The 16,395-nt window shown below is 38.4% G+C and overlaps 1 protein-coding gene across 8 annotated transcripts in view; it reads left to right on the top strand.

Moving 5' to 3' along the window:
• Positions 1-13,371, top strand: part of AHI1 (Abelson helper integration site 1) — a 183,274-nt gene extending 169,903 nt beyond the window's left edge. For 6 of the 8 annotated variants that reach the window (XM_053913961.2, XM_053913956.2, XM_053913955.2 and 3 more), the window contains 2 exons: positions 7,146-7,248; positions 12,038-13,371. In XM_053913961.2, coding sequence (XP_053769936.1) covers positions 7,146-7,248; positions 12,038-12,040 — 106 coding nt within the window. In that variant the 3' untranslated portion in view covers positions 12,041-13,371. The remainder of the gene's footprint in view (positions 1-7,145; positions 7,249-12,037) is intronic. The other 2 variants (XM_053913963.2, XM_053913962.2) reach the window with 1 other exon arrangement.
• Positions 13,372-16,395: the final 3,024 nt, after the last annotated feature.

Here is a 16,395-nt window from a genome sequence, read left to right as displayed (position 1 = left end):
CAGATTCAAGTCCAAGAGCCTCACAAAACATCCCAGCTTCTCAAGGCGCTCAGGACAGATTGGTTTCTCCTTTTGAACATGGATGTTTAAGGAGCATCTGAAAATAAATTTTCGTGAGCAGTTCAGATATGTCTAAGTGCTCTAGTTCATCTAAAGCCTTTGGGCTTTCCCTGTACTAGTAAATTCTTAGAAGCAAGTACGAATTAAGATACATTTCTCATAACCTGAAAACTTGCAGGCTAGTGGAAGGTGGGAATACTATTTATAGCCCAGCATGTACAAAACAATTCACCTCCTTATTTCTTTCATGTACCCAAGTGAGTCCATTGTACCCAAGTAAATGGACAGAGGCTGGTGTTTTTTGTGGGTTTTGGTTTTTTGGTTTCTTTGCAGTCTGGCCATTCCATTTGCACCATCTAACTATTAGTTGCTTGACCAAAATGAGTCACAAAGGACCACCTTTTACAACTTTCTACTTGAATTTCTTGTCTTGCTTCTTCCTTTATTTTTTAGAAATGCCAATCACTTCTGTGCAAACCATTTATATATATTTTAGTTAAAGCTACACTATTTTTAAGATATGAAGAAGAGACTTCTCTAGCTTAGTTTAACAAAAGCATATTCTTGAAAGTCTTGAACTTTCACTTTTGTACCTCATGACTCTATGTTGTTACTGTCTGCTGCCCAAGTCAGAGTTTCCAACGAAACTTCCATAAATATGTTATAATCGATATAAGTAAAATAGTATTGGTGTTCCCTAGTTAGAGACTAACATATTTTATCTTGAGTTTGTTGGGGGATTTTGAAAACAGAGGGTGCTTTACTATTAACAACTTGAGTCAGAAAGAAGTTAATTTACATGGTCAGTCATATTAAAGTCCTTTATAAATATTGTGCTCAAATGTGAACTCAATGAATGAGTGAAATCTCTTCTTAATATAGTGTAGTGACAAGTTAATTCCAAGTATTCTATCACTCCTCCACTGTATATTTTTTTGTTATTATAATCCTGTTCTGGACTCCTTCAGTTTCTTCTTGTCTTCATTAGAAAGCTGTAGTTTACCTTTTTTTCCCTAAAATACCCCATTACTGGCAACTTTTTTTAAGTTCTTTATTTTTTGGCCTCTTAACCCTCCATGCACACCCACATTTCTGAAATCAGAACTATCCGTTGTCAGGTGGATGGCATCAGATACATTCCAAATATGTTCTTTATCAGATACATGATTTGCAAATATTTTCTCTGTCTCTGTTTTGCCTTTTTATTCTTTTTCTTATTAGTGGCTTTCGAAGAGCGGACTTTTTTTTTTTCTTCTGATGAAAATCTATTTACCATGTTTTTTATTTTATGCATCATGCTTTAGTGTAGTATCTAAGAAACATTTGCCCGGGGTCACAAAAGTTTCCTCCTGTGTTTTCCTATGAAAGTTTTATGTTACCAGGTTTTATATTTGTTTGTGACCTATTTTGTGTTCACTTTTTGTATATGGTGTGAAGTTTGGATAAGAGAGTTTTGTTTTGTTTTGTTTGCAATTATTCCAGTGCCATTTGTTGAAACACAGCCCTGCCTCAACCGAATAACCTTTATTGAAAATCAGTTGTCAGTATGTGATTAGGTCTCTCTCTGGTCTCCAGTCTGATTTGATCTGATTCTGTCTCTGCATCAATAACAACACACTCTCCTGATTCCTTTAGTTTTGCAATATATCTTGAAGTCAGATAATACTGGTTCTCCAACTTTGTCCTTTTTTAAAGTTGATTTAGCTCTTGAAGGTCCTTTGTGTGTCCACATGAACTTTAGAGTAAGCTTGTCGATTTTTACAAGAAAGCCTGCTGGATTTTCAGCTGGGATTGCCTTGAATCTTCAGGTCAGTAAGGGGAGAATTGACATGTGAGCAATATTCAATATTCTCACTCTTTAACGTGACATGTTTCTCCATTCATTTCAGTCTTTAATTTCTCTCAGCACTGTATCTTTAGTTTTAGTGTATAACTCTTGCACACATTTGGCTAAATTATTCCTGCGTATTTCATGTGAAAATGGTATTGTTTTTCAATTTCAATTTACAATGATTTGTTGCTCTTATTGAAATATTGCAAATAGTTGTATATTGATTGACTTTGTATCATGCCAACTTTCTAAACTCTCTTGTTAGTTTTACTAGCTCTTTAGATTTCAGCAAATTTTCTATATATATATAGTCATGCAAATAAAAAGCAGTTTAATTTCTTCCTTCAAATCTGGATGCCTTTTATTTCTTCTTTTTTTCTTCCTTTGATTTACTTGCACTGGCCAGAACCTCCAGATCAGTGTTGAATAGAAGTTATGAGAGCAGACATTTTTATCTTCCTCCCAACCTTGTGGAGAATGAGTAGGAAAGCATTCAGGTTTTTTTTACCATTAATTATGATATTACTATAAAGTTTTATTTTTTTAATAAATGCCCTTTTCAGGTATTCCTCCATTTTCTAGTTTGCTGAGAGTTTGTATCAGGAATGGATGTCGCATGTTTGTCAAATGCCTTTTCTGCATGTTAAGATAATTATATGATTTTTTTAATGTTTTAATATGGTAAATTATATTGATATATAAATGTGAAACCAAACTTTTCATTCATAGGCTAAACCCCACTTATCCTTTTTATAAATTGATTTTATTTTACTTGACTGGCTAAACTTTTATTTAAATTTTTCATTTGCATTTTTTTCATGAAGAACACGGGTCTATACTTTGTTTTGTTTTGTTCTGTTCTGTTGTGGTCTGGTTTCAGTGTCAGGGTACCTGGCCACATGGAATGACTTAGGAAGTATTCCCATCCTTTCAGTTTTCTGGGAGATTGTATGTAGATTTGGTGTTTTTGTAATTTGTGTCTCTTTATTGATATTACCTGCTGAGACACTTTTCTCATACTTTGCTGTGATATATATAATCTCCTATCCAAAAGAAATGCTTCCTATATCCAAAAGAAATACATATATATATTTCTTTGCTGTCTTTGGGATTTCTCTAGGGCTTATCATACAAATCCTTACCACACAGTGTGTCTTCAAGAGCTTTAGAACAGTGTGCTTCGGTTCCTTCTCTCCGGACCTTCATGCTTCTGTAGTCGCGTATTTTATTTTTATATATGTTGTAAGCCCCTCACTGCATGGTCGGTATTTTTGCTTATACTAACATCTTTTGAAGAGATGGAAAATATTAAAGTCTTTCATACTTGCCCATTTTGTTACAATTCCAGTGGTTTTCATTCCTTTATATAGAATTGTATTTCCATCGATCCTCTTCCTTCTGCCTGAAGAACTCCCTTTAACATTTCTTGTAGTGTTGGCTAGCTAAGAAGGAATACCTTACTTTTTTGCATATCTGAAAAGGTCCATTTCACCTTTGTATTTGAATGCAGTTTTCCTCTGGAATGCAATTCTGTGTTAAAAGATGTTCTGTTTGCTTGTTTGTTTATTTTCTGGTCCTGGAAAGATGGTGTTCCAGTCTCTTTCACTTGTGTTTTTCCCAACAAGTAATATGTTCCACTGGGCATAACATGTTTTCTCCCAGTTTGACTACTTTGAAAATTTCTTTTTATCACCACCCTGGCCAGTGTGGCTCAATTGGTTGAGGGTCTGCTCACAAAGCGGAAAGTCCGGTTGGATTCCCGGTTAGGGCACGTGCCTGGCTGGGTCGCAGGTTCCAGTCGGGGCACCTGCAGAAGGCAACCAGTCGATGTTTCTCACGTTGACGTTTCTTCTTTCTTCCTCCCTTCCCCTCTCCCTAAAATCAAAAATAAAAAATTTTAAAATATTGTTTCAGATTTTTCTTTATCATTAGTTTTGGGTAATTAAATTATGATGTGCTTCATTGTGATTTTCTTTGTGTTTCTGGTACTACTAGGGGTTAGTTGATCTTGGATCTGTAGGTTTATAGTTTTCATCAAATTTGGAACATTTTGGGCCACTTTTTCTTCTGTCTTTTTTTGCCCGTACCCAATTGTTTCTCTGCTCTTCTTTGAAGATTCCAATTACGTGTACGTTAAGCCATATGAAGATGTCCTACAGCTCATTGATGCTTGGTTTATTTTTTAAATTCTTTTCTGTCTGTGTGTTTCATCGTGGGTAGTTTTATTGCTATGGCTTCCAAGTTTTCTAATCTTTTCTTTGCAATGTCCAATCTGCCTTTGATCCCATCCAGAATATATTTCATCTCAGACATTTTAATTTTCATCTCCAAAAACTCAGTTTAGATCTTCTAAAAATCTTCCATGTGTCTTCTTTACATTTAGAGCAGGTAAAATACAATTACAAGTGTTGTAAAGTCTTTGTCTGATAATTCTAACATCTGTGGTGTTCTGGGTTGGTTTCTTTTTTTTTCCTTGTTATAATTTGTATTCCCCCAACCCCCCCCCTTTTTTTTTTACCTCTCTTCTGGTCAATTTTTATTGGATGCCACACTGGAAATTTTATCATTGGCTGTTAGATATTTTTGTATTCCCATAAATATTCTTAAGCTCTGTTCTAGAACGTAATTACGCTACTGGAAAACTGTATGATACTTTCAGGTCTTGCTGTTAAGGCTTGTTAGGTGGGACTGGAACCATGTTTAGTCTAGAGCTACTTATTCCTCACCACTGACACAAGACGCTTCTACCCGATGCCCTCTGAGTTGTGAGGTTTTCCAACCTGGCTGATGGGAACAGGCACTGTTGCTGAATTTCCTCAGATGCATGCGCTCAGCAGTGCCCTGCCAAATACTGAAGGGAATGCTTTGCAGGTGTTCGGGCTCTCTCACTATGAGGCTGCCTCCTCTCTGGCTTTCTGTGAACCCTGCCCACTTTGGTTTTCCCAGGCCCTCAGCTCTTCTCAGGCTGTCCCCAGGTTCCATGCAGGTCTCATGCCATGGCCCGGAAACACTGAAGGCAGTATGCTGGCCCGTCACAGGGCTCATGTCCTTTATTTTCCATATCTTGGGAAACTATTCTTTGTTGCCTCTGATTTAGAATCTTGAAAACCATTGGTTCCTATATTTGGTCCAGTCTTTTGGGTTGGTTTAGGCATGAAGGTACATCTGGTTTCAGTTACTCCATCTTGGCTGCAAGCAATGCCCAGATGTCTTATGTATTTTCCAGGTATTTTTCCTGGTATCCTTGGTTGGGTCCACTGTGCCTGTGTGTAATTTTATTAGTTGTCCAAATATAAAAATATTTTACATAAATGCAGGTTTTTGACTTCTCTTGGAAATAATACAAGCTCTACCTTCTTCCAAGGCACCTATCAGCTGGGGCTGAGCCTCTGGGCTGCCTCCCTCCAGTGGGTCAGCCCTTCTGCAGTTCACCACAGTGATGCTGTGTTACCTGCACCTTCCCTCTCTCACCTGATCCGCACAGACACTTGAGTTTTACTTTAATGCCACAGCACCCTGGCTGGTGTGGCTCAGTGGATTCAGCGCAGGCCTGCAAACCTAAACGCCGGTTCAATTCCAGGTCAGGGCATATGCCTGGGTTGCAGGCCAGGTCCCCAGTAGGCTGCACATGAGAGGTAACCACACGTTGGTGTTTCTCTCCCTCTTTCTCCTTCCCTTCCCTTCTCTCTAAAAATAAATAAAATCTTTTAAAAAAATTATCATTTAATGCCACAGCATAGATTCCCTGGAGATAGGTGGAAAGGGTGGACTGCAGATTGATTAATATTGTAAATTACTAATTCTTTTTTCAGAACACTAACCTAGTTTCATATTCATTTTCAACCTTTCCTTTCTCACTCATCGTTTTACTTCTTTCTTAATTATACTTTATTTATTCTTTCATCTTTGTAATTTCTGACCTTTTGCTTCTCAGTCATCGGACTTCATTTTACTTACACATCTCTGTATTATTCTTCTTGAGCTGCCATAACAGTACCAGCATCTGGGTGACTTAAACAACAGTGGTTTATCTTTCCACAGTTCTGGGGACTGTGAGTTCAAGATCAAGGTTCCAGCAGGGTCACAGGTGGCCACCTTCTTGCTCTGTCCTCTCATGGCCTTTCCCTGGTGCATGTATGAAGAGAAAGATTTCTGGTGTCTCCTCCTCTTATAAGGACTCCAGTCCTATAGATTAGGGTTCTGCCCTTACCACCTCATTTAAACTTAATTACCTCCTTAAAGACCCTATTTCTAAATATATTCCTTTTGGTTAAGGCTTCAACTTATCTGTTATAAGAGAGCACATCAGTTTATAGCACTCTTTATTCAATTGTACTTATTACTTGATTGTGAAATTTTTTCATCTTTTGTTTTGGTATCTCCCACCATTCCTGGACCTCCTAGAAAAGAGGTACTCTTTTCCTTTGTTTTCCACTCTTTGATTTTTTCCCTTTTTTAAAAAAAAACTTTTAAAGATTTTATTTATTTATTTTTAGAGAGAGGAGAAGGGAGGGAGAAAGAGAGGAAGAGAAACATCAATGTGTGGTTGCCTCTCATGTGCCCCCTAGTGGGGACCTGGCCTGCAACCAAGCATGTGCCCTGACTGGGAATCAAACCAGCAACCCTTTGGTTCACAGAACAGCACTCAGTTCACTGAGCCACACCAGCCTGGGCTGACTTTTTTCCCTTTTTACATTGTTTTTGTATATTCTTTCTTCTAACATACTTTGTAGTAGAACAGAATCACCCACTAATATTTGTTTTATGTTTTACTATCACTGTTGAACCATTTGAAAAGCTGCATTCCCCATTCCACAGGTTAGAATATCACAACTTTCTTACACACAAACTTCTTCATTCATTTCTTTGTCATTAAGGAACACCTCATACTTTCACATATACACGCATGCGCGTGCACACACATTTTTCCATCTAATTTGATTACAGCTTTCTGAGGGACGTCCCATACATCCTTCTGGGAGTAGTAAAATTTGTTTTATTCTTCTCCCTTCATCATGGTTAAGGGGGAGCTCAACCAGCTAAAGTTTTATGTCTTTGCATTATTTTGAGCAACTCCCTGTCTCTCACCCCCATGTGTAATCACTCATATGGTCTCTCAAGTGTGTTCCTCTCAGGTCCTCACACTTATCTCCCCTTTGCGTTCCCACTGCCACTTTCTGAGATCAGAGCCTGGTCTGAGCTGCTGCAGCAGCTTTCTTACTGGCTCCTGGTTTCTGATCTTTCCCTCCTCTAGTTCTCCAGTGGGCAAAGCACAGGGCCATGAGGACCGAGGACATGTGATGGACACGCAGGTGAACAAGAATGAGCAAACTGGCCGAAAAGTCACCCTCATAGAGGTAAGAAGACAACTGGGAGAGAGTTGTGTCATAGAGTCAGTGGGAAAAGATTTCGGAAGGACGTGGTCAGCAATGACAGGTGCCCAAGAGAGAAGTTAAGTCGGGACTGAGAAGTGCCCTTGCGCCCCAGAAGACAGAGAGAGGATGGCTTGGTGGAGCCCTGGAAGCAGGAATCGGATTGTCTCCTGCCCAAAGGGAAAAGGCCGTCAGAATGGACTGCTTCTCTAAGAGGCTGCCTTCCAAGGAAAGAAAAGGCTGGGCAGTAACCAGTAGAAAACACGGATGTAGAGAAGATCTTGATACAGAGGGGAATGACAAGAATATGTACAAACTGGGAGGAAATTGTTCCTTGAGAGAAGCCATCGAAGGTATAGATAAGAGGGAAATCTCAGGGGACCTAAGGAAATGCCGAGGATCAGACTGTGAAACGGGGGCAGGGGGGCCCTTTTCCACTGAGACAGCAAGCAGGAAAGGTGTGTTTGCACGGCCACGCTTTCTGGTGGGTGGAGTATAAGAAGGCCCTTCAGAAGACTCCTGTTTTTCCCGTTAGGGACACGGACCTCTCTGCTGAAAGCGGATGTGCTGCTCTGGCGTGTCTGCTTTTGTGGAGTTTTCACTTTCTGGGAACTAGACTGAAAATTTTCATCAGTATTTTCAGATTTTAACTGTAAAAATATAAAATCTAATTGTATAGAAGGCATATAGATGAATAGTTACCTAATTGTGGGTTAGGTAATGCCTTTTTTTAAAAAAAAATCTTGATAGCAGAATTAGAAACCATTTCGAAACATATTTTTAGATTCAAATAATAGAAACTTTAAAACGATGTGCAGGCATATCTCAGAGACAGGGTAGGTTGGTTCCAGACCTCTGCAATAAAGCAAATATTGCAATAAAGCAACTCACATAAATTTTTTGGTTTCTAATGCATATGTAAGTTTTGCTTACACTATACCGTAGTCTGTGAAGTGTACAATAGCATTATATCTATAGTACACTTAATTTAAAAACACATTACTGATAAAAAGAAATGCTGGCCATCATCTGAGCCTGTTGCTAAAGTGGAGCCCTTAGACTCGCTCAGTGGAGGAAGGCCGCGAACCGCCGTAAGCAAAGTCTAAAACATACAAGAGCCTAAGATAGGGAAGAGCTTCATAAAATGTATCACAGATAAAGGGTTAGTGTAATACCCTTAACATATGAAAAGCTCTAAGAAATAACAAGGAAAAGGACACCAGTAGAAAAACTGGCAAAGAGTGTGAACAAGGCATTCTTTTTTGTTTTTTATTTATTTATCTCTGCAAAGAGGAAAAGGGGGGGAGAAAGAGGGAGAGAAAAAAATTAATGTGCAAGAGACATATCAATTGGTTGTCTCTTATGCACCCCCAACTGGGGACCTGGCTCAAAACCTAAGCATGTGTGCTGGCGGGAATCAAACCAGAGACCTTTCTGTTAGCAGGCCGGAATTCTTAAAGTAATTCTTAAAGAAATACACACACACACACACACACACACACACACGCCCCCTGGCTGGTGTGGCTCAGTGGATTGAGTGCCAGCCTGTGAACTAAAGGGTCTCCAGTTCGATTCCCAGTCAGGGCATATGTCTGGGGCTGCGGGATAGGTCCCCAGTAAGGGGCATGCTAGGCAACCACACATTGATGTTTCTCTCCCTCTCTTTCTCCCTTCCTTCCCCTCCCTACAAATAAATAAATCCAATTGGCTGGGGTGGGGTGGAGGGATGGGGAGAAAATGCAGGCAACTGTAACTGAATAACAATAAAAAATAAATAAATAAAATAATAAAAAATTTAAAAAATAAATAAATCCTTTTTTTAAAAAAGGAAGAATTTGTGTGTGTGTATAAGTATAAATGGCAGTGAACATAGGAAACATATCCACTTCCAGTGATCACATGAAGAGAAATTAAAACAAATACCTGATCCTTCACAAAATGGCAACAAGTTTCAAATTTAAAGTACCAGAGTTGATACACTGATAGCAATAGTGTAAGACTGATCCATTCTTTGTGGAGGGTGGTTTGTTTTTTTTGTTGTTGTTGTTCTGTTTTTTAATTTTTCAAACCCTGCTGGTGTCCTTTGACCTGACTGTTCGGCTTCCAGGACCCTTAATGGAGAAAAACAGTCGAGAATACATGCAGAGACTCAGCTAAAAGGGTGCTCCTTCAAGCAGTGTTTCACAAAGAGGAGCCTGGCCAAGGCCGTGCAGCCAATCAGTGACAAACACCAAGACCTCTTGGCTCCTAGCGTTTATTATTGTTATTATACCTGGAACTTTCATTTTAGTGTGTTTTCTCACTTTTCTACTCAGCCTATTTGATATGTACTACTTTATCATTTCTTTTAAAATGAAAGTAATTTCAGAAATTTTCCACAGCCTGTTCTTTCTACATTGTAAAGGAATCACGGTCTCAGAGTTACAGCTAAAAAGTGCCCAAACTAGGACTTGATCTTCTGGCTCCAAGTTCAAGGTTATTTCTGTTACACAACACTTTGTCTGTTAACTCTGACCAGATACGTGTAGATGGCAAGTGCGTGTAGGCAGGGGCTATACCTGCTTGTGGGCAGCCCTGAGCCTGGGGACTTGCCAGGTACTAAACCTTCGGGGAGTATTTATCGGATTGAATTTCTTGTGGGGTAGAGCCCAGCACTTTCGTGAATCTTCTTTTTTACATGTAACATACCCACAAACACTAGCGTGGTTTCATACTCATTTTCAAAATCTTGCTGTGCAGGTTTTTCTCTTTCTTTTCATGGGATTCGCCTTTAAAAAGGCCCTTTGTTACTCACTTCCTCCGTGAGCTCCCTGGGATACTTTAGGAGGAGAGACCTCGGAGGAAGACTGGATTTGGACTCGTTCTAGTGTCTTTGGTTAGGTGACATCCCTTCCCTCTCGCAGCATATCAGTCTCTCAGCTTTTCAGCCCGTTGTTGTCCCCATCATCATGACAAGGGGCCACTCCTTTTCCCTGGTTGTCAGAGGTGTACACTTGACCATCTCTTCTCCTTCTGTAATTCAGGCCCTTTTCTCCCTTCCAGCCTTCCTTCCTCCTCTTAGCCTCGTTCATTTCCCTTAGAGATGTTATCTTTACTGCCTCCGGCAGCTTTTTCTCCAGAGATATCTCTCGGGTTCCCTCTCCAGAGGGTCCTCCTTGCTTCTCTGTTTACTGACCTCTCACAGTGCAGTCTCCGCCTGATTCATTGAACTGGCCCTACGTCTTCTGTATGTGCGGGATTCCTTCACTCGTTTCCAGATGTCCCCACACCCTTTCCGTTTTCTGCTTTCCTTCTTCGACTCTGGCCTTCCACGGTCATCAACGTCCTCTCTCTGTTGTGCCTTACTAGTCCTCTGAGAGCCTTTTAACCATCTTCTCTGTCCCTTGCCCATGTTTACAAGACTCTGGGTGACGTGTGCCCAGCGTCTATTTGTGCCTTTCCTATTCTCCCACTTTCATCAGACCCTAATTTGCTGCAAGTTTTATGTACGTGACCTGTATCCACACAGGGACAAAAATGATGTGGTTTTTTGTGGGGTTTTTTTGCTCCTGTGAGATTATACCTTGGACGCCATATCTGTACCATTTTCTACTCTAGTTTCTTTTGTGAGCTTCATTTAAAACATTTTTGGGCTTCTCTATGTCATAGCAACTTATCTATGATTAGTCTGTTTAACAAATTCAAAGTCAGGAAGCACCGACTAACAGACGACTTCTTTCCCCTCATGTGTAAATGTTTTTCATATGAAAAGATAGTGCAGTCATTTCCTTAGGATTGGGCCTGTCCCTAGGCACAGATGTTCCCTAACCCTTCTGGGCCACCAGGGAAGGCCCTTGGGAAATAGCTGGCCTGCTCTTTCCTGCTGTAACGCGCCAGCCTATACCTCCCCCGGGAGCGACCAGTGGAGGGACCACCACCTTAACCAGAATGCCGGCCTTCTTAGGCTGCAGTCTGTTTTTGAAGAGCAGCCAGGTGTTAAGCCTTTCTGTTTAGGGAAAAGATGTTTTTGTGTAAGTCCGGATACTTTTATTCATGACTAGTATATGAATAATCGTATTAAAAATCTCAGGTTCACTTATCACCCCACTTGCTTATCGCCCTCAGCTGCCGTATACTTACTACGTGGGCTCTAAAGAGGCAGCTTGGTTTTGCATCTGTGGTTTTCATTAATGGTGTAATTTTTTTTTATCTCAAAGCTGCACTTAGATGCATAGTTAACCATCACTGTCTTTGTCCATCAAAAATGACACACAACATTTTTTTAGATTTATTTGAAAAAAGTATGTAATAGTTTACCCACTTATCAAACTAGACACAGCCATAGACTAAATGAAAGAATGCTGCTTAATGAAATGGTCTACATGTTTCCCAGTTACTAACTCTGAAGCATGATCCATGACAATCTTTTTTCCCAATGAATGAAGGATTTTATGAACTCCGATTGCCTGCTCTTAATTTCTGGGAGGTATCCAGTGCTTGGAGTACTTAGTATCTGTGTTTGACAAGTGGTTGTTTGTTGTTGGTGTTTTCTTATAGTTAACTGGCCAGTGCTAGAGTGGGCTTTAAGCAACCGCTGATGGTACTAAAAGAGGTTAACAGTATTTTCACAAGACACACCAGAAGATGGGTACTGTAATTAACGTTTTGGTGGCTGTGTGTGTGTGCATTGCAGTGTGTTTTATTACCTGTGCAACTGTGCCTGATCATGCCAAGATTTGACCGTGGCCAAAAGACATTGAGTCCATTTAGTGAATTTTGTGTATTTTTCTCCTAGTAAGGAGTTGAAGAAGAATGAAGAGACAAAGAACCAAATACACAGAAATGAAATGACAAATTAAATCAAATGGAATTGCTCTTCAGAGTTCAGAATTTTCAGAAACTAAGGAAGAAAGGAAGAATCCACCATTCTCGTCCATATGATAGAATCTAGAAAAGTCAGAAGCAAGGAGGTATGCTTGGAAAAATAAGTGTGGCCTTTTGAGCTTAATTGTTATAAACCATTGTGATTGTTATTGCTTAAAGTATCGGTACTTGTACTTATTAGTAATTACATCAAAATTATGTTACTGTTGTTCAAAACCAATAAAGTAAAAACCATAATTGCTACTCAGCAAATGTGAAAACAAGTGTTTGTGTTGTTGGGACGTTCACTAGGTAATTATCTAATACTATATCCGTGATGTTGGAACAGCTGTGATGTTATGCTCAAAATATGAAGTATCTGCTTCTGAAATGTAATTTTATTTAAAATATAAGCAGTTTCAAAGTGATTCCAAGTAAGAAAGGCATTAAAAGGGAAAAGACTTGTTTTGAATGAATCCTATATGTATAACTCGATACAGATAAACTAAAATGCTTTTGGCTAGACTGGCAACAGTGTTCTAAATTTCTTTACTTTAAAAAAAAGCATTTCACATTTAAGCATATAAGTGATTTCTAGACATACAATGTTTAATATTTATTTTAGTCTTAATGTTTGTTTTAAATGGTTACATTGCATTATTTATTTTTTTAATTCCAGAATAATGCTTGTCATTACTATGTGACTTTATATTTTGAAGTGTAATCTTATAATAGGAAAGTTTATTTCATTTTTCTTGACTTCTCATTTCTCAACTATGTGATTATAAGTCTGTCAATGAAATATTTAACCCCAAAAGGTCAAAAATAATGTAAAATTAGAAAGCTTATTTACCAACTTAGACAATTGATTCCATTAAAATAAGAAGTGAGAAAAACAGCGCTGGGCATTGAGGTGTGAACCTTGCCCAGATGTATACCCGATGTGAAGTAGCTTCTAGTAAAAACATATTTGGCTCTTATCCCTGCACATGTTGTAGAGGCAGGAAAGTTGGTAAACAGGCCCCTGCGGTGTGGAACTAAAGGGAGGGGCGTTTTTCACAGTGGTGAGTGGTAGTGATGACTGCGGAGGCCCTTGGGATCAGCTCAAAGGGCTGTTCCGACAGCAGTGAGTTCTCAGCGTTCCGGATGCTTTTCTCTGCCCTTCAAGGTCAGCTGGACGCAGCCAGCTTCAGCCGCCATGTACAAGCGTGTGTTTTCTGTCTTGTGACTGCCCTGGATAATTAAATAAAAATATGTGTCTCTCTCTGTGGGTTCAGCTCATAGTTTTGATTTGTGTGTTGATTCTCTTATTTTGGTTTTAATCGCAAAGAATTTCAACACATTGCAGAAAATTTTAAATCATGGCAAGGGAAAGAATATGTTAGGAGAGCTAAACATAAGCTGAGATCTCAAGGTTCATGTGTAAAATAAAGGGTTATTCTTATATTGCAAATCCTGAAGACGAAATCACCACTGAGGCAAACAGCAGGAAAAGTCGGTTCCACTCAAAGCCCAGTCATTTTTGTCATTGACGAAGAAAGACTGGGTTACGTTCACAAGTAAATTAATAAAACATCTTATACCACGTTCTCTGAGATGAGATCAGAAGGGGGAGATCATAAAAATGCCCCACAAGTAATAATCCCAAATTATAATCAAGCAGAAGAATCAGACAAAAGAGTCCATTTGAAGATTTATGATAGCCATACATTTTCTTAGTAAAAAAAATTTTTTTGTTATGTCTTCATTCTGAAACTATTGAATTTTATCCCATTTGGTGTCTTTTTATTTTCCAAACAAGTAACAGTTTGACACTCTTTCTAGATCTAAGAAATGTTTTAAACCATTCTTAGAAATTTATTTCCCAATTATTGATTATACTCTAGTTTGATGATTAAATATTCTTCGCTATCAAAACTGTCAATGAATAAGATTTGCAAAACTAGAATACAGAGCAAGCTTTTAAAAGATTTAAAGCATGAAATATTTTATACCATAAATTCAATTTTATATTTAAAATGCTAACACTTGGGGTTTTTGAAATCTTGTGTAAGGTTTGTTTCCATAAAAGCAAATCCTTGACCTTAATTGTATTTTTAAGCTATAGACATTTTTTCCTTAAGAAGTTCAGCAAGATTATATCTGGGAAATAACTTACAGTTTTATAGCTTTATGTGACAGGTCACTTTAGTCGTGTATTTAACTCACAAGTGTTTTTAAGAGGGTTAGAAAGTTCTATAAACTATAACAAAAATTTTTGAACTTAAACTTTAATAAATATTTAAATGATTTCCATCTGAGGGCTATACCTGTTAAGTAAATTATGGGAACACTGTTCAACAGTCCAACCGTTTTAAACTATATGTATTTGTTGATGTCTACATCATTGAACTTCACTACAGAAAATATTCCCCAAATCTTCAATTTAGGTGCATGACCTCATTTACTCTTCACATCAAACCCATCGGGTAGATAAAATCTTTTCTGCACTGCGAATAAGGAAACCAAGACTTTGAAGGCTAAGGAACTTGTCCAAGTGCACTTGGCCGGTAAACGTCAGTGTTAGCTGTGAATGGAGGCGTGTCACACTCGTCCACTGGGAGGTCTGTGAAGTGCTGGGTCTCAGTTGCTGTGTCCAGTAAGCCAGCAAATGGTTATAGTCAGATCCTCCAGCACACGCGAGAGTAACTACCGAACAACCACATCCAGGTACTAGAACATGTCTTCAATGCAACAGTGACCTAAATAAAATGAAATACCTCTGGGTAAAAAAAAATTTAACTGATAACTTGTTTATCCATAATTATTTTGATAAATCTTTACTACATACTGTAATTCTTATATTTTCTTAAGAAACAGAGCCTGTGGAATCAAACTAATACATATATAGTAGCGTAGTATTCTAGAAGCAGCCTAGGCGCCATTCCAGTCGTATCAGAGATAATAAAAACATCAAGACTCGTGTCAATCAAAAGGCTCTGTTGACTGGCAAACTCAATCTTTGGACGTATCCAATTATCTGCAGGGGAATTGGATGTCAGCATCATTTAGGGTTAACAATGGACCAAGGAGGCAAAAGCAGACAGCTAGACCCGGAAAGCAAACTTGGTAATGAGGCACTTCATTCATCATATACTTCTGCTCTAATTATTAAAGTGAATAGCAAAGACTTTAAGTTAAGGCAGGAACTAGGTAGTATAAAAACATTTGTTTTGTAAACACAAAGAATGCTTTTTTCCTAATGATGCTCTTCAAGTCTACATCAAGCATATGTTGTGAGCTCCCAGTTTTCTGAAATTGTTCTTCTAACACCTCAGATTCATTCTGGTTATGGATGAGTTATTTTTATTTTCTCAAAAAGTTAGCGAGGGCAATGCTAAGAATCTGCAATTTTAATTTCTACTCTCAATCTAAAAAAGTCTATAACCATACATGTTCCACCTCTAATACTGTGTCAGAATTGTCCAATTTTATCTGCTTGTGTCATTTCTAAAAGAACTGAACAATCTGATTTTTATTTAATCTATTGTAGTTCATTTCTTAAATTATCATTTGATCTCTTCAAGAATTGTGAAAGAATATAGTAGTGGAAAATGTAGGAATGGTTTGTTCTACAACATTTATCTAAGTAAACTTACATATTGTCAGTCATTAAAAATTGCTTGGAATGGGGATAATTTGCTTAATGAAGATAAGAAAGAAAAAAAACAGAGTCTAGTAAGGGAAAAAAGCAAGAAGGTGAGGAAAATAATCTTGTTGCCGGAGCAAACTTGAACAGCTGAAGCTTGCGAAAACCAGTCACGAGTCCAAAGGAAGAAGCTTCCCTGGAGAAAAGCATGGTGGCTTCAGTTCGTTTTTTCAGTGTTTTCAACTGAAAATCAGTAGCAGTTTCTTTTCTATTTGTTCACGGGACCATTTTATATAAACGGTCCGTATCATTTTTCTCTGAGCTACAGTTCTTCAATTTAAAGTAAAAGGAAGATGGCTAAGCACAGTAATGTTTTAACGATCCCTGCCTGGTACACAGAAGTTCGTGTTCAGAAGTATCTGCATATGCTACTTTTAGCAACTAAATATTTCCATCGTGGTAAAGAAATGTCAGTAAAATCTATACGCTTTAAGAACATCAAATTCTTATTATACTTATCATGTGTGCAGGCAGAGTACATAATAAACTAGTCTATAGCAGCTGTAAATTTCTGAGGATTTATCTAACCACAAATACATTGAAATGGGGAAATGGGGCTATATTAAACTATGCAAGATGCTGCTGGAGCTTTGCCATTTCTG

This window comes from Desmodus rotundus, chromosome 11 (assembly GCF_022682495.2).
Source record: "Desmodus rotundus isolate HL8 chromosome 11, HLdesRot8A.1, whole genome shotgun sequence".
NCBI lineage: Eukaryota > Metazoa > Chordata > Mammalia > Chiroptera > Phyllostomidae > Desmodus > Desmodus rotundus.
This window is presented reverse-complemented; position numbering and strand designations above follow the sequence as displayed.